At 43.6% G+C, this 26,202-nt stretch overlaps 1 protein-coding gene across 15 annotated transcripts in view; it reads right to left on the bottom strand.

The window, feature by feature from the left end:
• Positions 1 to 21,439, bottom strand: part of mbnl2 (muscleblind-like splicing regulator 2) — a 45,260-nt gene extending 23,821 nt beyond the window's left edge. For 4 of the 15 annotated variants that reach the window (XM_061715566.1, XM_061715562.1, XM_061715567.1 and 1 more), the window contains exons 1-2: positions 17,948 to 18,226; positions 11,726 to 12,585 (exon numbers count right to left, since the gene is read on the bottom strand). In XM_061715566.1, coding sequence (XP_061571550.1) covers positions 11,726 to 11,899 — 174 coding nt within the window. In that variant the 5' untranslated portion in view covers positions 11,900 to 12,585; positions 17,948 to 18,226. Of the gene's footprint in view, positions 1 to 11,725; positions 12,586 to 17,947; positions 18,228 to 21,197 lie in introns of those variants that run through there. The other 11 variants (XM_061715572.1, XM_061715570.1, XM_061715575.1 and 8 more) reach the window with 6 other exon arrangements.
• Positions 21,440 to 26,202: the final 4,763 nt, after the last annotated feature.

The raw sequence follows: 26,202 nt of genomic DNA, 5'->3' as shown, positions 1-26,202 counted from the left end.
AGCCTTGTCATTGGAGCGTGCCGTTTGTGTCAATCCTGCTGTTAACGCGAGGTCGTCTTCGCTTGTGAGATGCTGATGTTTGATCTTCTTTTGAAATATTTGCGTTTGTTCCTATAAATATCCAAAGAGCATGTTTTATACTGAAAAGAACCTTTCTGCAAGGTTCACCTCACAATATCCCGTTTTCTTTTTTGTTTTTCTAAATAGACCAAACCCTTCCCCACTATTCTTAGTTTGAAGCCAGAACTCACTCTTCCCCCCGAAGGCCGTCGTTGAAAAACAAAAATATTTTGCTGCCGTTCTCAGTTTACACCCGGAGTCCTCTTTCAGGGACACTTAGAGCTGGTTGTGGGTCAGTCTGCAAATCTCGGCTATGAAATGCTAGCGCTCTCTTGCTCAGAGGACCGAGCAGAGGCCAGGCCAAGTGATCCCACCACCTGGTTAAGTCGTGAGGCGCTGGATGCACAGAGACAGGGGTCCCCTTTATCCTCGTGGTTGGAGAGTGCTTCCTCTTAAGGATCTTGTTTTGATTCGGACTCTAATGGATAGGTTAGAGCTAATGGGTCTGTTTGAAGCGGCGAGGCCCCGGGACAGCAGGAAACACAGAAAATCCATTTTGAAATGATAGCCGAAAGCTTTTTGCTTACATTTGGTAATGGTGATGAAGGATCAATGCAGAACAGTGGGTAAGTCATTTATATGTAAAACTGTAATGAAAGCCTTGATAAAAGGTTCTTTCCAGCTCAAATTATATTGCGATCTGGTATATTTGTCTACCTACATCACAATTAAATATAATTAGAGTAAACAAAAACAAGGAAATACCATATAATGGACCAATTTAGTTAAAAAAACCCTAATTTTTTCCCTAACACATACACACATATAGCAGACACGCATCACCGGTGAAGACTGTGTTGCCTCAGCAGTAATTAAGTGCCTTTGTTTCACCAGCTGTAATCCCACAGATGAAGGAGTGGTACTGCTGCTGACACGCCTGAGATTACCCGAGGATTGAGACGAGGAGAACGCCAGCAAGAGATACACACAGACAAGGAGAATGGATCGAGGTGCAATAAAGTATGCCGCTTTGTTGGCGCTTGTTTGTCCTGGGATGCCTGGATATCCTGAAATCTTTCCCCCACAGGGTTCAAGAGCAAACACTCCCACATGCGTCTGAGATGTGTAATAAATCTGAGGCAGAGAGCGTCCATTTATCCGGTTTTAACTGACACCCTTTCAATGTCTCTTCAGTCTTTCCTTTGATCACATTGTTTCCTCGTAGGTCTGCGCGGCAGCGTCTCAGAATAGTAGCAGAGTGTTGCACATCAGCTGAAAATCACATGCTTGTGCTATCATCAGACGGCACCGGCACTCCGAGCTTGTGATCAGTTAACTCGAACCGTGGGTCATGCAGTTCTCAGGAATGGTAAACTGCCCGCTAAAGGGATCATTTAAAGATCCGAACTGCACGCTATGGAAATATTAAGACTAATGCTGCAATAAGTGGGGGCTGAATACTTGACTGACTGCACGAGTGACAAAATAAATAGTCTTTATTAAGCTCAAATGACATTTCCTGGACTAATGAATTGAAGGTGTCTGCAGAACATAGATGTTTATTAAGAGATGCGGTATACTAGTGCAGACGGTGAAAGAGGAAAAGGGAGTTTAAAGTGACAGCTGCAAATAAGCCCCTAAACATACTGGGGTTACAGCTGAGGTAACTACCCATGCTGAATGTGACTGTGGTTGTCTGAGTGTCTTTTGAGGAGGCAATGTTCAAAGTGTGGCTGCAGCAGAGACTGCTGCGAGGCACCTGCAAAGCCCTGCTCCCTGCTGCTAATCCACCTGGAGGCTGGCGCCCTGCTTCAGTTAATCTGATCATCTGTGACCTGCTGAGACATGAAACCCACCCCTCCAGAGCTCATTTAATCTGTGCACACAAACAGGCATCAACCCGGGGAAGCTGAGAGGCACCGTACACGCGTCGATACTTAACGTGTCCTAAACTCACATGCAGCATTTTTTTCTAAACTTTCCCACGTCGACACACCTTTGACAACTACACACAAAGTGAACAAAAGCTCAACGATGACATTGCCACCTCTCAAGCTGCTGATAGGTGAGTCACGGCGAAAAGCCAAGGGCATTAAACTGCTTTCAAGCAGCTGACTTTTCCCTAAGAGGACGGGTCTCGTCAGCTCCGCGGCGATATGACAACACTTCTACAGCTACCAGGCAACAAGAAATAGCCATGAAGATTTCATAGAAATAGGTTACACGATGAAGATGCCCCAGTTTGGAAGCAACTGTGTCATGGCCCCAAGAGGACACGACAGCAAGGCCTTATTTCAGTCTCTTCGTTTTACATTTGTTAACATATTTCGATCACTCCTCAGCGATCGGAACTGAAACTTCTTAGCCATGGTGCTCGAAATCACCGCACACGCTAATGAGACAAATTAAACAAACAAAAAAGGATAAAATAAGAAGACGAGGCAACGTCTTGGGTTCCTGCTGAGGCTATCGACAGCATGTCACAGCGTGTTGAAGAGTTGTGTAAATCCATACAACAGATAAAGGAGGATAATGAGATGGAAGGGAGAGAGCAGATCTATTCATCAAAGCCTCTTTCTAACACACTCAGCAGATAGGGGCAGAAATGTTGCATGGCTGCTTACTCTCCAGTTTTCAGATTAAAGCTCTGGTAGCTGCAAATAAAGTGGAGTTGCACGTTTGTTTGTTTTTTTCCTCTAGTGTTTTTCAAGCTACAGTAGCTCTGGAGAGTCCAATTACTACAGTAAGACTTCAGAATCATCCTCATATTCGAGTTAGGAGCCTTAAATCTTTGATCAGGCTGTAGATATATATCTAGTTGCTCATATTCATGCATGCATGGGTTAAAGTCCACTACTTTTGGTTTCATATTAAATCAGATGGAGGCAGAAGCTGGAAACCACCATTGTAAAAGTAGTCGGTGCAGGTTCATTTTGATAGGTGTGGTCGAGGGGGAATAAAGTACAGCCCTGCTTGGATCGGCGTGTTGTTTGTTGGCCGTGGTGATGAGGCCTCGGAGGCCTCTGCGACCTCCTGTGGGCTGGAGAGACTCTAATCCCACATGGAGATGATGAAAAGAGTCCTCACAAGAGCGAGAACGTCAAGGAACAGTGAGCTGAACGAGTGCTTGTGCTTGGTTAACGCGTTAGACGCCCTACTCGATGAACTTGAGATCAATAAGCAAGGGTACGGTGACTTATCTTTGGGTCAGATGCAGGTAAACATCACGGTCACTCTATTCCCCCATGTCACCATGTGTTATTCCTCCTGTTTGTTCGGAGGCAAACTTTGGATTGTAGCGTGAATGAGCCAGAAAGAGAAGAGGATTAGAGGCCTCCACAGGAAACATCTGTTTATTTAAAGACTATGCGCGCACTTTAACCCGACACTCGTCCCACCATGAATATGTAATGATTTGTTGCGCACATTTCTGCTCACACTGTTGCCGCGTCTCTTTCCATCTCATTGTCATGTCGTGCCTTCCCTCCCTCACCCACCACGGCCTCAACACGCTCTGTGATGCTGCACGCTGCCAATTAGAGTCCCCCACCTGTCACCACAGGTCACTGGTGACGGCTTCTGCTGGGTGTGAAATTGGCCATCTCACTTTTCGCCCATGAACTTTGCATGCTAACCTTCCCTCTGAATCCCCCCCCCTTTTTTTTTTTTGCTGTCATGGCCTAAAACTGACCTTAGCGGTATGGCCACCCAGCGAGATGCTACAAATAATACCTCCGGCCTGGACAGTATCCAGTACTCTGAATGTTTTTTAGACCCCGAATGGTCTTCAAAATTACATTCCCAGTCACAAATGAGCATATCGCTGTTAGAAACGATGCCCAAAATAACAAAAATAAGCCATCAGCTGGAAAGTAAATCTGATTCAGCAAAGGGTGTTAAACTAGGCAGCATTAACATTTCCAATGGGTGCCCAGAAGCATTTCAACAGACTCCAAGACTTTCATCTAGACAAGCTATATCAAATTATCCCAATTTGTAGCAAGTATAGTGTAGCCTATTAAGCTTGATGTCTGAGAGAAAGGTTAAATTGGCCTTGAGTGAATCATCTACTTCCTGGAGGAATGTTTTGGGTGATCCATCAACCGTTTTCCACAAAGACTCATACCAACACTTTCTTTATCTTATCAGCCTGATTCAGTCCTTACCCTCAGGGCACGGAGATAAATGATTGCCTATTCAATATGCATTGGAGGACATATATTTAAAATGTAGAGGTTAAGTGGGTGGAAGAAGGTAGCAATTTGTAAGTGCCATCCCTGATTGGTGGGACTCCGTTCAGCTCAACAAAAGCGAGAAGAAATGACGACAGGTAACAGTTCAGCTGTGGAGTGAAGTCATCGCCATTCACAGAGCCTGAATAGGATTTGAGTCAGAACACTAACAGGAAAGAGAGGGAGTTCACCCGGGGCACACGCCATTGTCATTTAGCTTTTTATAAGGCAAGACCGTGCAATTTAACCCCCCCCCCCCCCGACCTGAAGCTCAATCTGAACCAGGTTCAGTCATACGTTACATCAGGTCTTATCGGGTTTAACCACAGAGTCTTGAGAGTGTCGTCAATCGCGGCGATGACATCTTCACAGGGAAGTGGGATGTCACGGTGGAGCTGGATCAAAAGTGCCTGCCTGATGGATCCACAGTCATTTAGACGGAGAAAGCGCAGGGAACCCATTCTTCTGTAGGGCCCCTAAAGATTGCATTTCTGTTGCCTCATTAGGTGGAGCCAATTAAGAAGATCTCTGTCTCATTATAAATGCTGGCCCCTGGGAGACAGCTGGGCCTGTCTGTCTTAACTGTTTGTGTGTGTGCGTGTGTCACCTTACGTGTGTCTACAACCTGAGGGTAGCTGGCTGGGAATTGTGGGGCATCTTTAGCTTTGTGTCTTTGTGAGTTTGTCAATTTTTCTAATAAGCAAAAGAATGAACTGAAGCCTGGGGGAAGGAGTCGACAGATTTCCTATGCAACAATTAATTTAGATGTTAAAACAGGTCACATTAAACACCATATGCTTCAGTATACTGTTCAGTTAACATAGCGTGGCGAGCAGAAACAGTATTTACATTTTCAAATGACGATAAGGAGACATTCAAGCAAATAAACCAGGCACATAAATGTTTCTTTCGAACAACCTGAATCTGTCTCTGAGTGATGATCAAACCAAACATCAATAATTAATGAGGCCAACACTAAAGGTCAAGCCTCCTGCCTGACTTAGCCAGAGATCTGCCTTCATCTCCACTGCAGAGGTGCCTCGCAACAGCAACGACTACTGCAGCAGTGAGGGAACGTGGCTCCAGCTGGCTTTGAAATCGTCAAATGTGAGGATGGAATTGATCCGGCGGCTGTGATTTAAGCTGCCGGTGTATACAGAGAGAGGGGGGGGGGGGGATAAAAGTCAGAAAATCAAGCACTTGATCAGCACTGTGGGCAGCGGAGAGCGATGGAGGACGAGGATGACTCAGAGATAGTGGGTGGACTTAGACCAGGTGAGACACTGCTACAGCAGATGGGCAGATTTTCAGTCTTTCCATCATGTTGCAGGCAGCTCATGGGGCGAAAAACACCTACTATTCAAACTCAACAAGAGTGGTTTTGTTTTTTAATTCACAGAAAAGAAATAATGGAGTTCAAGTTCCTAAATGCAACTCTATTATATGATATAACAAAGGCTGCACATTATCAGAGGGGTAGGAAGAGTAGGCAGGCTGTACTCTGGGAACGCTTCAACGTATGTAAAGTAAGATGGGTGAATTTTTGATTATAAGAGAAAAATACTTCAAAGTGAAGACTAACATTCACACTGGAGAACATCATTAGACGAGTAATATAATACAGATTTCTTCTTACTCTGGACACAAAACTCCTTTATCCATTGGTACGGTAAAATGTGCCCAACCATTGTCAGGCTCTGCATTTTATTTTTAGTCTGGCTGCCCACATAAACCGGCGAAACCGCTCACCAAATTTCTTCTACTGGAAATCTACGAGCAAAATGAGGCTCTGCAGCGCAAATGAATACAGAAATAGATAACTTTTTCAGTAACTACACCTGAAATATTTGCACATTACCAAATCAGAGCCTCTCTACCTTCATCTTCACCCAAACGCCCATCATTTGCTCACATAGTAGCATCAGCTGGACCTCTGAAGTATATGTTTACCAGCTAAACAGACATGGTTGAAAGTGGAGCTTTCGCCCTGCATCCCTGACTGCAACACGTCCAATGTCAAAGACATCACATTAAAACCTCAGGCTATGGCGTCAACATTTAAAAAAAGATTACTGCCTATAATTGGCTTCACCCAGTTGTTTAGCTCCACCCATAACGAGCAACTAAACTCCTGGCTACGCGCAGATTCTGACACACATTGACTGATATACATGTGGGTCAAAGTGCTGGCCTAATTAAAATACCAGCTTGTGTTTCAACTTGAACGACGGCCGTGGTGAAAAATGAAACTCCTCAGTTCAGCCGATGCAGAGTGAAGAGATCATTCTGCATCACGTGCAGACATAAAACGACAAGAACGGTTACAACTCTTAATGATCTGCACATGACTGAGGGAAACTCACTAACTGATTCATTGCATCCATTACAAATCGTGTCATACCGGTCTAATAACAAGAGTTGCACAAAAGGTATGAGCCATTTCCAGTCCACCCATATGACTAATTGGTTCATGAGACAGTGGGCTCATATTTGTTCCCCTTCCTTCTCTCTTGTCTTTGCACGTTTTTTTCCTTCAGATCAGTCAGATTAGGACTACAGGGTGCAGGGGGTGAAATCATGTGGATCAAATGAAATTTGGCATGGTTTGCATTGGCAAGAAAGTGAGTGTGAATGCATGCGGCTGCGTGCGCGGAGGGCGGTTTAAGGAACGGCAGCAGTTGGGGTCTCCTAGGGGCTCATCAAAGCATGCCGCATCCACTGCAGCCTCACATTAGGCTCAAGTCAGTGCCTCATTGTGTCTGTGTGAATGACCCCAGGGGAACACCGGCTACCGGTGCGCTGCATGCATTCCCCCTCCACATGTTTGCTCTGCCCAGGGTGTGGCCCAGTTCGAGAGGATTACGCCGAGGAATGTGGCCGAGCCCATATTTTAAAACAAGAGGCTAAGGCTATGTGCATGAAGTTCATGTTCAATGGAGCATCCCAGGGATCCCTCTCCCCCCCTACCCAAAAAAAAACAAAAATGCAAATGCAATAAGACCAGAAAGGCGGGGCGGAGTTACAGTGAAGTGAGAGACCTCTTTAAACTTAAAAAAGATCTGGCATAGATAGGCATTAAGCTTTCCAGTCTGGTTTCTGTCTGGACGAGTGTGTCTGAAGCAACAGCCACATTCCTTTTGAATCTTAATATGACTCTTTGATAATTGCTTTAAAAATACCGCCCCCCCCACCATTGCTTAGCTGAGCCCATTACTCGCTAACAATAAAGCCCTCATAACCACATTTATTTCTCTCTCTCTGTGGCTGAATCACTTCTCAGCACTTTCCCTTCCGTCATCCCATGTCTTGCTCTCTTTGAAGCGGAGTCTGGATTAAGAGGCTCTCAACATCGTGCATCACCCCCCCTCAAGGGGGGCCTCGCACTGATTTTGTGATACAAATGAGAAAACCGCACCTGAATGGGGCCTTCTATTGTTTTCACCCATTTTGCTGCTTTCTGAGTGAAAAATGATCGCGCAGATGTGCAGCAGACTACCCCCCACCCCTGACCGCGGGAGCTCGGTCAGGCGTGGTCGTCACCTGGCCGAATATGACGGGGCGGGGGAGAAAATCTAAACACGTTACCAGCCGTTTGACCTGCCGTGTCAAGGATGTTTTGGAAAGAAGACACCGTTAGGGGCCCTAGTTTATTTAAAACCTACATCTGTGTTATGTGCAACAGAAAACCATCAAAATATTCAAAAACAAAGACGCAATCCTGTCACCAGTCATCAGTTAGGGACGTCACTGGAGGGAATGAATCAGAGGAGAAGAGAGATAAGCATCGACAAAAGGCTAATGTCTGCAGTGACATCTTCACATGACTGGCCTGATTGCATTTACTTCATTAAGGTAGACATTCTCCCTCATTTCCTGCAGCCCCCGCCTCCACTCTTCCCACAAGTACCACGCAGTCAGGGTTTCCATGGCCACAGTGCAACAAGTACCAAAGAGCCTAAAGGAAATGGCTGCCAAATACGACCATATGGCTTTGTTTGATTAGCCAAAGGCAATATGTCCACATTCAAATGATGTGAATCAGCGACATGTATGGGGGTAATGTAATGCTGATTGTTATCACTGCATCATTATAGGACATTTAAACGACATGTTGTGCCTGGCGACCAGCACATCTGCCTGAACATGTTTGATTTGCATGTTATTTTCCTATCTCAAATCGCTAAAAATATGATGCAAAGCCCACAAAAAACATCATACTACTACTAGGACTCTTGGATTTAAGGAGTGCAGCTCAACTTTAACGGGTCTTGTCACCTCAAAGGACATTTTCTCTGGTTTTGTTGCAGCTTGTTCTATTTTCGAGAGATGACAAATGTAGCAGAGGGTATTTCTAAAACCCCAAAGTGTAGAGCAGGGGACAAAAATAATCCCCGGGACGGTACACCGCAGAAATGCTGAGAGAAGTGCAGCGTCAGGATGCTTCGGGCTTTGTGATCGCAAAACGGAGGAGCAAACCCGGCAGGGATGATTCCACGAAATCATTTTGGCCATGCAAAGCACTAACGGAAAATGCAAAACCAGTCTCTCCCCCCTCTGATGGCTGATACTCGTGCAAAAAGATTGCTTCAAATCCCACAGTATCTCTCGCTGTCCTTGACATGCCTCATCTCAGCCAAGTGTGATGACTTCACTGCCTGAAATCTGAAAACCTGGGCGGTCCTTCACGTCTCATTGATAAATACGGACCGATAACTGGATTGTGCTCTTCTAAATATACAAAGCACTTACTGTATATCTTTTATACATAGCAGCTATTCTGAGTATCCCCGCTGCATTGTGTTTGAAATTAATTACCACTTTCAAAAGCTGCTTCACAAAAGAGAATTACCAAGAGGCCTGTGTATTTTAAATGACATCAAGTCACAAAGTACAATCATGCATCTTTTTGTGCAGCATGCATCTAAAATAAACCCCGGTATGAAGATAATTTATGGAGATTGAGATAATAAAAAACAAAATTATAGTTCAGTAAAGTACCTTTGAGTTCTTGAAAGACTTTTTACCTACTTAGCCTGAACACCACAAGCCAGACACTCATACTCCACTGAGTTGGTATGCTTGCACAGCACTGCCAGAGTTACAGAGTTACACCTTCTGCTCTTCTTCCTCTGGAGCGTTGCTTTTCAAATGTTTATCAAAGGAGTCCCCTGTGATCATTGGCCAAGTCACACCTGGCAGGACTCACCCCTGGCACGGTAACCCCGTCAGATGAGAGGACCCAGGAAGAGGATATGGGCGTAATGGGGTGAAAATCAGCCCACCGCGGAGTGAAACACATTTCCTAATGCATAATAAAGCATTCATTCTCTCGGCCATCACGAGGAACGTCTTTGTGAGAGAGGGGGTGAGTTGGAGTTAAAAATACAGAGAATCGTGTATACTCCCTTCAAGAGAGAGCGAGAGGAGAACAAGAGAGAAGTCAAATTGTGTCTCTTTGTCCACACGATAAACAAGTTATCTGAAAAAAGGTTTGTGACTTATGGGCATCCTGCGGGAGACCTAAAGGACCGCAGCAGGAATCGTGGACTGACAAGATCACATGAATCCCATCAGACGAGTTAAAGAAATATCCCAAATATTCCTGATCTCTAGGAATGTTTGGTAAGCCAAAGAAAAAGATGAAAACTCCTCCTCAAGTGTCTTTTAATCAGTCCAATGCATCAAACAGCATTTTTAGCTTCAATCATCCAAAATCTCAAAAGTCAAAGTATTTATGAAGTATTTATAAAGTGCTTTTAAATCTTTTTCATACATGTGTTTCTGCAGGTATAAAGGCAGCATCATGAGATCAAGAAGAAGAGCTGCTGTGTTTATCTGAGCAGGAAGAAAAAGGAGAGTCATAAAGAAAGTCCTGTCGCCGTGACCTTTTCTTTTTGCCATCATTAATGAAAGTGTAGCTTAGATGCATCTTCAAACTGTCTAGAAAATGGCGTTGAATTCAGTCGGAAATATTTATCACGTTTGTTTGGATATCATATTTGAATTTGTTACTGATGTCTCCAGAGGGGTCCACGTAGATTCTTCTAAACCATGACGAGGAGCATTAGCATCGGCATGATTGCACCATTTTTGCTTTTAAAACCGTTCCAGAGAGGAGCTGATAAACTGTCCTGCAGTGTTGGAGGAGAAAGATGACCCCTCAGGTCATTGTGGTCAATTATGTCTCAAGACGCATGGAAAAGAGAGCAGTCACAGAGTCTATGCCATGAAAAGTGTGTTTTGACCAAGATACGCTCAGGCTAGAAAGAAACACACACTCACTACACACCTAATGATAAATAATATACACCAAATACCATGGAATATTAACCAGAGGTCATTGCAAGCCCAACAGAGGCAGGATGGCCTTCAATATATTTCAAATGTATTAAGATTAAGGCAATTTTTCACATGATTTCAAGCATAGGGAGTGTCATATTTAAATATCTTTTTTTTTTTAACCTATTTCTTTAAAGCTAATACAATAAACTAATATATTTCTTGGAGGGATGGAGTAAATTAGTTTAGAACATGCAATGAATTCTAACTTGATGTAAATGGAGTCTACGGGTGCTGACCTGGCACACCGCTCTCAAAGATGTGTAATATAATCTTCTGTGTATACATTGTGCTGCTGTATATTTAAAAAGCCACCGTGGCAGACAAAAGACAAATTCCACACTGTTTTGGTGTTCTGCTCCAGTTTCATCGGCTATTTATCATTGTCACTTTTTTTTTTCTTCCTCTCCTCCAACATGCAGCGTGAGGAATAATAGGTTGCTCTCTGTTGCGGCTAGTGCGGGGAATAGTGTGAATCGACCTTGTTGTGATAATTTGGCTGACTCTTAAGTGTCTTATAGGTAATATAAGGGAGGAACAAACAACAAATGCAGAACATGTAAAAACACACCAGCCGATTTATTAGATATATATAAAGCGTTATTGCTGAAACAGATTCTGTCTTTTTCTGTTGTTTGTTGGTTGCATATATTATGAGAGCTGACATGAATCCAGGAATAGAAGCCCTAGTACGACTCAAGGTTATCAGATTTTCGCCCAGACGTACAAATGATGGACAAGGCGAGGTAACATTAGACGAACTTACCGTATAAACACACACACACACACACACACACACCCTGTGGTGGCTGTGAACAAGACAACAGACCTCTGTGACCTTTAGCTTCATAGGTCAGACTCGTCTGCTAGCTGCAGCACAGTACAGAGACCTGACACACACATGCTAATTTGAGCAGACAACTTACACCTACAGAATATTAGGAATCGTAAATATATATATATATATATATATCTATATATATATATATATATATATATATATATATATATTTTACTTAATTTGCCATTACTGCAAGGCGTGGCAGAGAACAAGTCGTAAGGATTTCTCTCGAGACATATACAGGTGTCCTTACCTTTAATGAGTCAAAGCAGGCGATCACCCTCCCATTCTCCACCTGGCAGCTCTTGGGTGGATGGGCGAATTTGCATTCTTCATCGCTGCGTGAACAAGTCCCCCTCTGAAACTGCCGGCACACTTCCAGGGTCAGCCATTTCGTGTCCCGTATCGAGGCTATGTTTAGAGCCATGTCGAGGGGCAACGGCAGCGGAGCTGTGGAGGACTTGATTTAAGGAGGACCTCGGCTATCCTCTGTGGGGGGGTTTTGTCGTGTTCCAGTAAAAAAAGATTTCAATAAATAGATAAATAAATAAATAAATAAAAGAAGGAAAATAAAACTCCACACCAGCTAAAACTGAGGGGACATGTAGCTATAAATAATCTGCCACAGGTCAGTGGACGAGGTTTGTCCTCGCCGACGGTGAAGGAGAGGTAATGGACTGACAGAGTCTCGGTGACCTGAACATGGAATTACACGATGGTGCTGGTGTGCGGTTTGTCAATCAAACGGCCTCGTGTTCATCAATCACTACGTCTCAGGTGCAGACCTCTGACAAGGCAGAGGGGCATGCCTGGAAACAACCTGTATCGGCTGTTCCAACGTCCTCAAAGTGTCCTCTTTATGAGTGATGGTGTCTTTACCGGGGGGGCAGAGGTGGTCCTATTTCGAGGTACAATGGCACAATTTAGGACAAAGTTTGAGGCTTTCTATATTCAGTATGAAGTCTCTTAGCTTTGGCACCTTTGCCAAGAGTGCAGCAGCGTCACTTTTAAAGTCGGGGGAGCCTGCGGTCGAAGCTGTGTCTGGAGTCTTCGGAAACACTCACGGATCTTCAAGTAGAGATGCTGTCTCACAAGGCACTTTCTGTCAGTGATCTGAAATGAGTAGTTCAGAGGAAAAGACACAAGGGACAAACAGTGAGTTTTTAAAATAAAGTCTCCACAGGTTTCAACATACGTTTAAAGTGTTTGTTTATGGATGTCAATCTAGATTGAAGTGGTTACGGCTCCAGAGGGGTCCTAACGCTGAAGAGTACAGGGCTGACGAAGCAGCTGTAATGTTATTCAGAAACCACTTCAGTTTAAGTCCCTCAGTCAGTGCTGTGTGCATTTGCGTGCCCACCGGCTTTCAAACATGCTGCATACCAAGCAGTGAGTGGCAAGAGCGAACTGTGCGATGAGACAGTAGACGAGAGCATGGAGCCACTGTACTGGGAGGAAAAAAAAGAAAAAAGCCCCAGGGTTGAGTCTGCCCCGTGGAGCTGCACATGGAGGGATGTTTCAGCCAATAGAAAAGAGCGCAGCGCAGCATTATTCCGGGCAGTCGCCCAACAAGCAGAGAAGGACTGAGACAGATGCATATACCAGTATCAGACGCGATTACGATGCTGCCCGGTGTCCCGCAACATTCGCTAGTCTCACACTGTCCAAATTAGTCGCTGGCTCACTGACAGCAGCCTGTCAATTCACTTCCATGTAGGGATCGTTTATACGTCCTGTAAAGGCGCTGGTCCATGTGTCCGATAGTTGTTTAGGGAGATCGGGGAAACGACTGTTAAAGCGACAATCTGAGGAAGCGACCTTTAGCTTCAAAGCATGAAATCTATTACCCGGCTACTGCGCAGGGAGCTTGTTTCTTGGCACATCTGGAAGTGTTTTCCTGGTAACTAAGGGGCGGAGAGAAGCAGCTGAGGACATAAGACCGAGGGAGGAGAAAGAGAAGGGTTGTTAAATCTCCAAGATCTGGTTAACAGATTACTCTTTCACAACTTCATGCATATTAGTGCAAGTGCAGGAACTATCTTCCAAGCCCTTGGGAAAGATTCTTGGGAAACCTTTCAAGGGAATACAGAACTAGTTTTTCCAAAAATATGGCGTATGAAATAAAACTCAATGAGTAAATAAAGCCGATAAAAAGCATCTGTGAGTGGTTTCTATTAAGTTCATGTTCACGAGTCCCTCGTCAGGAAAACACTGGTGTGAACAGTAGAGCTGCAAGGTGAAAGTCACCGCTAAAAGTGCCAAAAACAACATCGCTGCCAGTCTGCAGTTTGCTATAGATCACATGGGAATGGCTGAAAGAATTCTTGAAGCTGACATTCAGGACTAATCAGTGGTTACAGCGAATGTTTAGCAGCATTTGCTGCTGCAAAATTTAGTCCCACAACGACAATAAAGGCAAGCTTTACAGATTTTTACCACTCATGATTATTTCCCATGATAACAAACAGAATCAGAATAAAAAGTCACTTCACCTCCTTCAAGAATTTGTGTAAAAATGTCACATTTTTTTTCACGTTCATGCAGAAATCTGGATAAAAGTTCACAAATTTCTGCGTCCCACTGTTGTCCTCTGTTTAGGGAAGCTGGCTGATTTCCCCTCGAGATCATCACAACCCTATGTCATTCCAACCCTATACATTCAGACCATTGTCTAGCTAATCATATCGTCCCACTTTAGTGCTGATCATGTGAAATGAGATCAGAAGCTTCCGCGCCTGATCGTACCGACGCCAAGGCTCCACTCTCCAAGGCAAGATTTAATTTCACCATCATATCCCCAGGGAGAGAGCCAATCGCTGCAGAAGAGACAGTCAGGTAAGAATCATGTCAGATCTGACCTTAAACAATTAATCCCTTCTTATTTTTAGAAGCCATAAGAAGCCCGCGATCAACCTAACCTACTTCGACAGTGTGTGAAGGGACAACGGCGCCGGGTTTCTGCTAAACGACTAGCTTGAAGTGGTGATTTTTACGTAGAGAAACAACTCTGGAGAGGAAATGTGCAGAGGAGTTGGCTGAGGTCAGCAGCAGAAGAATTCACATGGGACTCGACGGGCAATGTTTGTCACAAAAGATAATCAAGAGAAAAGGTGAGGAGTGAGGAATGAAGCGCACCCCTATGGGACTGGTAATCAGATAAAAAACAAAAACATGCAGGAACATGACTACTGTATGAATGTGGGTGGATGATACTGTAATGCAAAGAAATGTACTGCAAAACAAGACTACAATCGCCAGGAATCCAAAGTTGCCATAACAGACTAGCTTATGCTACACAGCCGAGTCCTTTTCAGTTTTAAAGCCCAAGCTGAAAAGCAAACCATCATTCTGGGAGCAAAAACTATTACCTCTGCCATATAATTATATCTCATCCCATGAGGTATGAGGAGCTAAAACACATAGTAGAAGAAAACGGCTTGGCGATAATGACTAGTTTGAAAAAACGGTCTGAAGTCAGAGGCGGTGCGTGCTGTTTTAGAGCAGGCTGATTCAACATTATTGGACACTGGACCGGACCTCTGGCTCAGCAAGACTAAGGTGCAACACCGGGCTTAGAAGTCACACTTTAGAGATAAAGTCGGTGTATAAAATAACAAGAGAACAGATGGTATGTCGATAGGGAATAAACCACAGCGTGTTTTGACTACCTCTTCAATGCACAGGGTGTCTACCAAGCAGTAAATCCTTTGAATACCAACTTAAAGTCAAATTTGCAGGAAAAGTTCATCCAACCCTCAGAGATTAGCGGGTTTGTAGAGATTCATGGCGGGCCCGGTCTCCGTTTCTGCAGCTTTAAGTGTTTTCAAGGATGGAAAATTGCATGCCTACTTTTGCATTCAATGGGAATAAACCACGTATCAAGAGCTGTCCCTTGCAACATGCAATTATATCTTTTTTGCTATTTACTTGCTCTACATTGGGCAAAGGAACGTGTTATCTTGATCGTATCGCCCACTCACTATCAGCTAGACACGACCGCATTTAAAATAATACCTGGGAAGCGAGATTGGGAGCATTGTGCAAGAGGACTTTGTCCGTTCTGTGTCATACAAAAAGTGGACAGACGGGGTGACCCGATGAAACGGGATAGAGATGTGAAGAAAAGCACCACAGTACTAGACTTTATGGATTACCGACGCTTACCAAGGCCAGCTGGCAGAAGCATTATCTTCCTCAGTCTGCTTAATTGAATGAGAGTCAGCGGGCCTGGGGTGTCTCGAGTGAAAGTCATTGGCTTGACCTCTGAATACCACGTATGTAACCCATTAGTCTGGTATCTGTGCACTCTGGCTGCGCGGGTGCAGTTTATCTCCGCTGCTCGTGTTTGCTCGGCAGAGATGATAAGCTACCTGGTTTCTGTCAGTTGTGCGCTTGTGACGTTTCCTGGGGCACCGGCCAGGTGTCTCGGACAAAACGAGGCAAAAAACACAAACGGCTGTGCGAGGCAGGCGCACGAGCCGGGCTCCTGAGGGGCTGCATTTCCATTTATTACCATTTTATGCTGGCAAACCGCAGTTGTATGGCCATTTGCATGGCCAAGAGGAACAAGTGGTCAATGTTTTTCAAGGCTGTGGAGAGAGGGCCTCATTGTAGGGGGGGGGATAGGAAAACGTTCAGTTTCCAGAGAGTAATGGAAAAATGAGTAAGCCGTGTAGTTAAAGCTTTATCAAAACGTTCTCTATCCCTAACAAACCTTAATATAGCCTACAGAATGCTCCTTTGCACCCGGGCTGTAACCTGTAGCCCAATTCTTATTTAATACAATGGAAGCTGTGATGCTTATGAAATTGTCTTTGGCGTAAGCTACGGATACTCGTGGACAATATTATCAAGTACCATTAGCGATAAGGATGGGTGAGTGAGCTCAGCAGAGGCTATACCAGGACTAAGCTACCGTTGAGAGGCAACACAAGAAGCATTTCACAGAGTCAGCAGGTAGGTGTGCCCCATATCATAATAGCCTTAGCTAAACCGCAGTGACCCGAATAGCCCAGCTCATGGTATGGGACCAGGCTTTCCTCTCCTCAGCAGGGATTCGTTTTCGTGACACCGTCTTTTAATATGCACGATAGAAATATCCAGGATATTTGCCTGATATGATCCTCTGTGTTTGGTAAATGGATCTGTTTTCCTGTCTAAGTGTTCTTGTCTACTCTCTGATTAGCCACGGGGACTCGAGCTAGTCATCACCTAATTATAGTGCACTTGTCTGCCAGAGGTGCAGTAGTGCTGTTCAGATAAATACGACGATAAAAGAACACCCCAGTCTTTACTGAATGAATGAATGAACAAAGATCTTTAGTGATTATTTAAGACAATTGGACCTCTGTCAGTTGTTTTCATAAGCACGACTGGCACCTATGCATCTCAAATTCATAAACAGGCAACATCTGATCAGATCAATCCTTTTGTACATCATAATACGAAGAATAGAATATTAAATGTTGAAAACTAAACCTTCAAATTACTGTACTTGGAAACATTGGAGCTGAATGATTCAGCAAACTCCCCCCTTCTGTAAGAGAGCAATCAGTGAGCTTCTTTGAGGCAGAGGATGTCTGGGAAAAGCTTTGAAACTGCAAGTCATTTTAATAAGAGAATCAATTTAGAGATATGGGATTTCTCGCTAACAAAGTATCGAGTGAGAACCGTGCGCCTTCTTGGGATTCGGTCCTTTTTTCTATTTCCAACAGGAAGGGTTAGACTAATGTTTCCACTTTAGAAAACACCCACTTCCCCTTGGTCTGCAGCCAGGCGTATGACACCGCGTTGGCCTTTTCCATGCAGCCCGCCGATGTCCACGGGCTGACCGCAACAGGGCCGGTGTCGAGTGCGGAGCTAAATCTAGACAGACGGCGGCGAGCTAGGGACATGTCAACTATGCCACACCTAACTCAAAAGGTTAATTACGACGTGAGCCTTATTAGTACCATGACGGTCCAGCTCATTCAAGCCATCATCTATTTATGTCTGTGTACATAAAGAGGGCCAATACAACCTTTGCGTATAACTAGAAAACTGTAAAAGAGTTTTGAGGAAAAACTTTGCATGAACCCAAACATGACAAGGAATGAGAGTAGACATGACACAGTGATAAATATGTAACTCATGTGGCAGAAAAAGGAGCTTGTGTCATTTGTACTGAGGAAGAGGCAAGGCAGCTGCTGTTATTATACCTCTCCCTTAGGAGTTGCAGGAGAAAGTCTATTGCAGGACTTAAAACTGCGGTGAAGACAGCATGGCTGCAAGCTCCCAAAGCTCCTGTACATGTATACCACTCTCTCCATATTCCTTTTCCTTGTTTTCTGCCTCTCTCCTTCACACAGATGAAAGATTCCCTCAAGTCCCTCCCCACCCAGACTGGTATGCAGCACACTGCAGCAAAATTCTTCCCCCAAAAAATCTATATTCAAGACAAAAAATGTAAGCAGCCAATATGACAGTAGTTTCCCACCTTGTTTCATGGGGTCCACGGGAGCACTGCTGTCTGCCTCTGTCTTGGAAGCAGCCGATGCTTCTGTGCCACTCAGCTACACTGCGGCTCTCCCTTCAGCCTCAGCAAGTGGAGTTAATGACCATGTGAACTGTTGTCATTCCTCGCGAGCTGCCGAGTGCTGCAGCCAGAGGTCCATGCCTAGACAGGGATTTTCTCTCAATGTCTCTCTCGGTCACAGAGCGAGCGAGCGAGGCAGGCGGGCAGGCAGGAAGCAGAAGAGTGTCTACTCAAACTATTTGGCTGAAACACTTCCAGCTAACTCCCCTCCCGCCTCCCCTCCCTCCCGCCTCATACAACACACACCCCTAAAGCCAGCCCCTTCCTGCCCACCAGCCTGTGGCAGAGACCTGCCCCTTCACAGTTCTATCCAATGACATATCAGCTTCTTTGAATCCCAGCTTTCTGTGCCGCTTCATTGGAAGAGTGTGGATGACTGATGTGGCAGATACTGCGCTTACAGTAACAGCCCCTGAATACTGATCTGAAAAGGTATTTCCCCAATTTCATGCCCTGCTCAGGTAGCTATTATAACATTTATCTTCATACCGATTAAAATCAAGTGATACATTAAGAAAGGAAGCTCAAGGAGACTGAAAAGCAATATGGCAAAGTGACGATGAAAGTGCCCCTGCAGCTGCATATTGAAGATCAGCACTGTCCTTGTCTATGTTCTATCATCACATTTAACACCATCCCCCCAGGAAACAGGAGCACCACACCTCCTCCCCTCTCCAGCTTCTCCTCCACCACCTCTCAGCATCCGTCCTCTAAACTCATCCACACATCCCTCTTCTCGCCTTTCTCTTGTCCTGTCCTCACATCTCCACCTGAACACACGTATATATGTATATATACACACACTAAGGAATTGTAATAAATTTGAGCTTGAAAAATAGCTTTATATATATATATATATATATATATATATATATATATATATATATATATATATAAAAGCTATTTTTTCAAGCTCAATTTCAATATAATTCCTTAGTTTATTGAACCAGAAAATTACACAGTGGGGTACATTTCTGTTGTCAATGTACCAGAATTAGTTTGGACTGAAAAAAAAAGGAAGAAGAAGGGATAGTGGAGGTCTTGCTCTGTCCCTCTAAGCCCCCCCTCGCTCGTTCCCTCTTCACCACCCAGCTGATGACACGCTGGCTGGCATCATATGAGCCGTGAAACCGAAGCGTCACAGAACTGATGAGTCAGAGATCCACCTTCATGACTTTTCGATCCAGATTCAATAGAACAGCTGTACCGCCTGTCTCTCTCCACCTCCCTCCCCGCTTCGGTCTCACACAAAGGTTGTGAATGACACTGCAGCCTGGGTGTTTCGTTGACATCAATGAGGATAAACACGCTTTACAGTCCCATGATAAACAGACCTACTGTATTTACCGGCTGATAATAATCCGGTGCTACACTTGCAAAGCATCTGCTATATATTCTCGGGGAGATGAGGACTAGAGCGGTTAATCCTTCTCTCTAGCATGAAAAGTGTCTACCTGGGCAAATCACATGGTGACATCAACTCAGGGATTGGGGCACCTGTAGGGAAATAACACAGACGAGCTATTTCATGAAGCATGGAGAGGGAGGTGGGGAACGTCAGCCCTTGTCAAAAGCAAAAGTGTCACCTTACACCAGCGGTGAAAGTATTCCCACTTTGACATTATATCGTGGGTAGATGCAAGAGAGGAAGGAAGAGGAATGTTTCTAGATAGCAGCAATTGAAAATGATTGAAGTTTATCGATCCCTCGTTGTATCTGAAATTAACATCTTAGTAACAACATTAGAGAATAATTGTCATTACCTGTGTACCCGCCTCTCCTATTGCTAATTTCAATTGGCAGACCCCTGCAGCCTGCCTTCTAAATAGATTTGTCCGACAGGAAAACACACAAAGGCTGGGCAGACAAACAAGCTGAGCTACTTCCTTCCCACATGGTATCCCTTCTCCTCTTATCATTCCTGTCCTGTTTGACCCCGAACGGCTCGGTTGACACACACACACACACACACACACACACACACACACACACACACACACACACACACACACACACACACACACACACACACACACACACACACACCAAAACAGTTTCATTTTCAAACACGCGGACCAGATTCTTTACCGATAGAATAGGAATGAGTTAAAACTGTGTTTGAAAAATCCTTGCAGAACAGACGACAGTGTGCTGGATGGTTCAACATGACAGAAAAAAAAAATAGGACTCATAAATAGGGCACTGAAGACAGATCAATGAAAAGGCAGCTGTCTTTTTCTATTATTAGCCGTAATCAAATATCAAGTAGCAAAAAGTTGTGCTTCTTCCTGCCCGAAGCCTGAAGTTCCCATGATAATTGAGAATAAATGATAATAAATACCTGCCTAATGGATGCAAATGTAACTTTTGCCTTAAGGCTTTGTTAACAGAATTAATCTCATGCTAATTTGAACATTATTGGCTTTATTGGGGAAATTATTCCTTTCTGATTGTTGAAAGCCACTTTCCTGTCTACTGTAGGGTGTTATTTCCTATTCAAGTATAAAGTAACTGCAATAGCCCTAATGAATACAATATATTCCATGGAAATAAGTTAACTAACAAGGTCCAATTTAACCGGTCATATTCATAGTCATTAGAAAATAAACCTCGCTCCCTTTGCCTCTGAAATCCCATCTGCATGCTACTTTGCAATTTAGAAGGATCAATTATTGCGCATGACCCAATCAGCAAGTCTGATAAAAAATCATTAACCTTTCCCAGGTGAAAAGACTCTTAATTTGGAAATCTGGAGTAGATTAAAACGCTCCTCCACTTGTGTCATATGAAATCTGCCTTTTTTTTTTTTTTTTAAGTGGCAATTACATATAATGATCTATTAACCGGGGGGGTGCATTAATACATTGCGTTTAAAAACACACACACACTTTCTGGACGAGTTTTAGTCAGATCTTTTTGATTAACTGTTACTGTTTTGGCATTAACTCAGTTTCCATGCAACTGCTTTCACTTGTTTTCTTGGGAGCAGCCAATCACGAAGCAAGTTTCCCGTTTCTGGAGGAGCATTATCGACCCCGGCGTGGCCACTGCGTGGGTTTATTATCCATACTATTACGTCATTACAAGTTTGTGCCCTCGCCGCGGCGGGAAACAGCAGCTAGCCGTTAGCTGCTAGCTCCGTCCGGCTCACCTGATGACGCACCTGCCGCATCCAGCTGCGCTGCAGCCGCCGCCGGCGCTCCTGTCTCGGCTGGACTGGCACTCGCAGCTCGGGCGCAGGACGGTGGAGCCGGTGGTCTCCCGACTAACACTCGCCTAACACGGCTATTTTTATTATTTTTTTTCTTCTCCGTTAAAACTTAACCGCCTCCGAGGTTGTTTGTCAGTGAAGTGCTGCGACGCCCCCCCTGCACGCTGCTCGCTAACTACTTTTAAGGCTAAGGTAGGAAGCAACAAGCGATTTTGACAGTTCGAGGAAATGTTGACTGTGAGCCACGGAGGGGGGGGAGGTTAAGTGCAGCGGTGTTAACATTAATAACGCATTTATTCTCACCCCCCTAAACAAACTGAACTTTAAATAAAACTAAAATGTATGAATAATTTAACATTATACATTGTTAAGCTTGGCGTGGATATTAATTTTTTACTAGATGTGAACGAGAGGGTCCACCCTGCTATAAATGTGGTACGGTCCAAAGAGAGCTGTGGTAGGGGTGGGGTTGAGGGGCTGCCTGTTGCCTAGGAAACAACAGTGAATCTCCCAGGGGGAAAAGATGTGGCCACTGATTTATGAACCAGTCTGTCTGTCAAAGTAGCCTGCAATCATCGAGATGAAAAGACATCTGGTGAAATATATTGCAGATGTATTACATTTAATAGATCAAATCTATTTTTTAATACATATATATATTTTAAAAATATGATCATGTTATATACAGTATTACATAAGTTTCAATACTTTCCCTCATAGTGGGGATATTTTGTTTTTCCCCACCTCAAAATGAGAAATTTAAATTTAATAACAGGCTGATTTAACCGATTTAGCTTTGCAACGTTAACATGAATCACTTTTTACATTTTAAGATTTGTTAAAGGTTGTAAATGTGCTGTTTGAATATTTATATCTTTGACATATACATTATTATTATTTCAAATCAGCCTAAATACATGTCTTTAATTAGATACTAATTATTATTATCATTATTAATCACTGACCCAATATGACTCCATCATCACCATTTGATATATATATTTATTTTTTGTAGAGGAGCATGCACATCTTTAACATTTTGCCCCCTAATTGCATACAGCTGGCTGGATTCAGCAGCATGCGACACAGAGAGACTCGTTGTCAGCAAGGAGCACGGCGAGGCAACAAGGAGCAAGTCACAAATATCCCTGGAATGAGCAGAGAGGCACAAATTTAGCCCCACTGACTGCTGCCCATGCCATGTGCTGCCTATTGAGCGCATGAACAATGAACATAGCCATGGCAGACTGCTCCGTCAGGGCCAAGGCCTGCTTCAGTGGAATGCTGTTGGGAATAAAGGCATCATAGTTTGTCGGGACACTAAACTTTGGTAGTACCAGGAATAAACACGGCTGTAAAAATAATGATAATGATAAAGATAACAATAATAATGATGAGAATAATAATAATAATAAGCATAATAGTCATAATAATAATAATAAGCATAATAATAAAGAAGACAATCATTTTTTGAAGCAGATAAATTAATAGACACAACATTTGAACCCTATTACTCTGCAAGAATAATAAAAGTCTGTATTCAGTAGAGATTTTTCCAGTCAGACTAATTTTAAATGTACAAAGAGAGCGATGGAACATTTCCCATCTTGCCTTACTTAATCTTTGCATTTTATAATACAAAAAAAGGTCAAATAAATAAATACATATTACAGAAAGTATAATCGGACATCTTGCAACGCAGTAAGGAAGAAAAACAGTATTTTCAAGATGTCACTGATTATGAAAAACCGCTCGCACAGGTCAAGCTCAACCCTCCAAGGCTTGACATATTGATCCCCATGAAGAGGAGGCATTTACAAAACCGCTGCAGCCGGCATACTTCTCTGAAAGTCCCTGAACACCCACGCACTAACAAACAAACACACAAGTAGCTACATGCTGGGTCCACAAGCACGAAAACATGGAAAACTACAGTTGACGATGCAAATATGGCTATGTAATTACACATTTTCCTGATTTTTGCGTGTTCTGAGTTTCATGTGATGAAAATTAGATGGATGTGGTTTCCCAATACCCTGTCTGAGATATTTCTCTTGCAGACCGATTTCAATATGAGCAGTGGGCATAGTTTGGATATCTATTGGGTAATATTATCAAGAAACAGGTGGCAGCATGCCAAAGGACAGGCAGTTTCAGATTCATAGTAAGCTTTAAAAGAAACTGCTTCCTATATGAGAAATATTTCATCTCAGTTGCAAAGATGGAAACTGAATCTGAGGCTGATCACTGGGCAACGTGAATATGTGTTCACGTCACTGCTCAAAATGAATTTCAAACATCTATGCAAAGAGGAATGAACCAAAGCAGGCGTGTATGTTCGTTGTGCTCATTAATGGGTTTTGACTCTGCATTTGTTGCGGTAGCAGTCTGTGGAGTGGACCTCAGGAGCAACTGAGGAGGCGTCAGGCAGAAAAACAACCGCAGCATCTGCAGGACACCGGTCTTAGTTTCTCTCAAGCAGAGAATAAAGGGAACGCAGTAGGAAACGGTTTTGCCCCCGCAGACAGAAAACAGTAAACAGACACTCAGTCGGGGGCAAATGCATGACGCATAAACACACACACACACATGCACACTCCAGAGGGCCAAAGCTCTGACTCTGAGGTCTTTTTTGCTCACACACATGCACGGCCCTGCACAAACACACGTATACACAACTACAGTGTGCAAAGCTCTTTTGTCAAGGACAGTATTGATCTTGGAAATCTCTGAGCTCTAAATCAGAACACACCTGATTATGAAAGCTTTTAACCTAAATGCTTAATGCAGCACAGGTTTAATGGGAAGAGCTTATGTCTGACACAAAGAGTGTGCATGTGTGTGTGTGTGTGTGTGTGTGTGTGTGTGTGTGTGTGTGTGTGTGTGTGTGTGTGTGTGTGGCTGAGGTTCAGTCAGTTTGATTGATTATAGGATGCTCACCTGGGCATTTCACTCCCACTATGACTCTGACGGGCATTTTACTAATCACAAGGCCAGAGTAATGAGGGATTGAAGGTGGGCCCATCGTCATTAAACCAAATGAAAGCCCAAATGGGTTTAGTCTGTTGTGGTGAGACTGCTCAAAATGCTGAGAGGAACCATTTTGAGGCGGACTCACATGAGAAAAGACTCGTTATGCATTATCATAAATCATGCGCTGCAGCTGTTTGTTCATTTTGCTTCGTCCAGTCCTCCAGGACTCATTTCACCACACAGTGAGATACTGCGATTCATAAGGTCGCTCTAAGATTCTTATTACGCTGCAGCTGATAAGAGTACATTTTCATTCCAGTAAACACTCATTTGCATGTATGGTTCTATATTTTCATACTTTGTATTTTTTTGTGCCAACACTGTAATAAATTGGTGAGTCTATAGTTCATATAAGTGAATGTGAGTGTTTGTGGTTGTGTGGCTGGCGATCCATCCATGGTGTACCCCTGCATTTCATCCGCAGAGGCTCCTGCCGACTCCTGTGACCCTAAATAATAATAAGGAGGTTTAGATAATAGATGGTGGGGGCTTTTTTTTTTTTAAACCATCCCCTGTAATATAACTTCTCACCACACGGGGGCAGCATATCACATGATGGTCTCATGTATCACTGTCTGATGGAAGATGCCACCTCCAGTGGGACGAAGTGGTATTACCAGGGCCATTTCAAGTACGGACTTGTGTTCTTGGGAATCTGTATTTAAGAATATAAACTGGCAGAAGGTACTTTGGAGGACACAAGAACGCATCTCTCTCTTTCTGCAACTGGAAGAGCAGCGTACTTGTGTTCTTCATGACATCAGATCCGAGCTAACCTCTACAGTTCAATTGATTATAAAAACAAACACCTTAATATTAAAACAACTGGGAATGGGCCGTATATTATAACCAATAGTTTACACAAAGTGTTTTTAATGGATTTTATGCTTTTGTGTGCCAACGTTATGAGCTTGGTCGAGGGGAAAAGAAAAAAATCAAAAATATAAAGCTATAATACCTATATTCTTGCACGAAAAAAACCTTAGTCCTCTCCTATCTTCTATTACTTTTGCTCCTTGGTGCAAAATGCACTCTGTGCCGTCTCAAGTCCACACAATTTCCGCTAGATGCAGCCTCGATAAAATTGGCGTAGCGATGATACATCCACGCCTTTCATCTTTTCTTGCAACTGGAAGAGTACTTCAGCTGCAGATGATGATGTTTCACAAGAAGACACAAGAACAGACACTGAAAAATGGCCAAGATGTCCCGGACCGTCCTCACTCATTAGGACAGTATTGTGTTCCCATTTGTTGGACTGCCCCCAGATGGTCAGACGTGGTATTGCTACATATAATGGCTTTACTTTATCGACATATGTTTTAAAGACAGACTCCTTTAACAACTTCTACTTATTTGTTATGAACCGTTTCCTTTTCTGTGCCTCTTGAAATAGGTATTTTTCTTTAAGTATAAAGCTATATCCACTCCTATCATCATATTTCAGCCTCACCCGATTAGGATTGTATTTTTATTGTATGTGGTATAATGAAAATTAAAAAGTAATTGCAATAATAGACGGTGGCATTTCAGGGGAAGGGAACACAATGGTTGTAATTGTTAGAGATTCAAATCTTGGAAATGTCAGGAGACAATGCCATATTACCATGACAACCCTGCTGTTGTCTTGTCAAGGTTGCAAGCGCATGCAGTGTGGCGACGAAACGAGACCCTGAGCGTTCCTCCCTATCAGGAATAGCTGCAACAATACATCTCTTTTCCACAAGCTATTGTTCCCCACCGAAACCGAATTGACCTGTTCCCTGAAATTGCTTGTCCAAAAATCAATGAGGCATCATCGTCTTCCTCCCACCGCGGTCCAAAGTGCTTCCAAATACAGTAGAGGAATTTATATTATTCATGAGCCCCAGGTTCACACAAGGCCATCGAGTCGGCCCAGACTCCTTAATGG

This window comes from Cololabis saira, chromosome 24, assembly GCF_033807715.1.
Source record: "Cololabis saira isolate AMF1-May2022 chromosome 24, fColSai1.1, whole genome shotgun sequence".
In the NCBI taxonomy this organism is placed as follows: Eukaryota; Metazoa; Chordata; class Actinopteri; order Beloniformes; family Belonidae; genus Cololabis; species Cololabis saira.
This window is presented reverse-complemented; position numbering and strand designations above follow the sequence as displayed.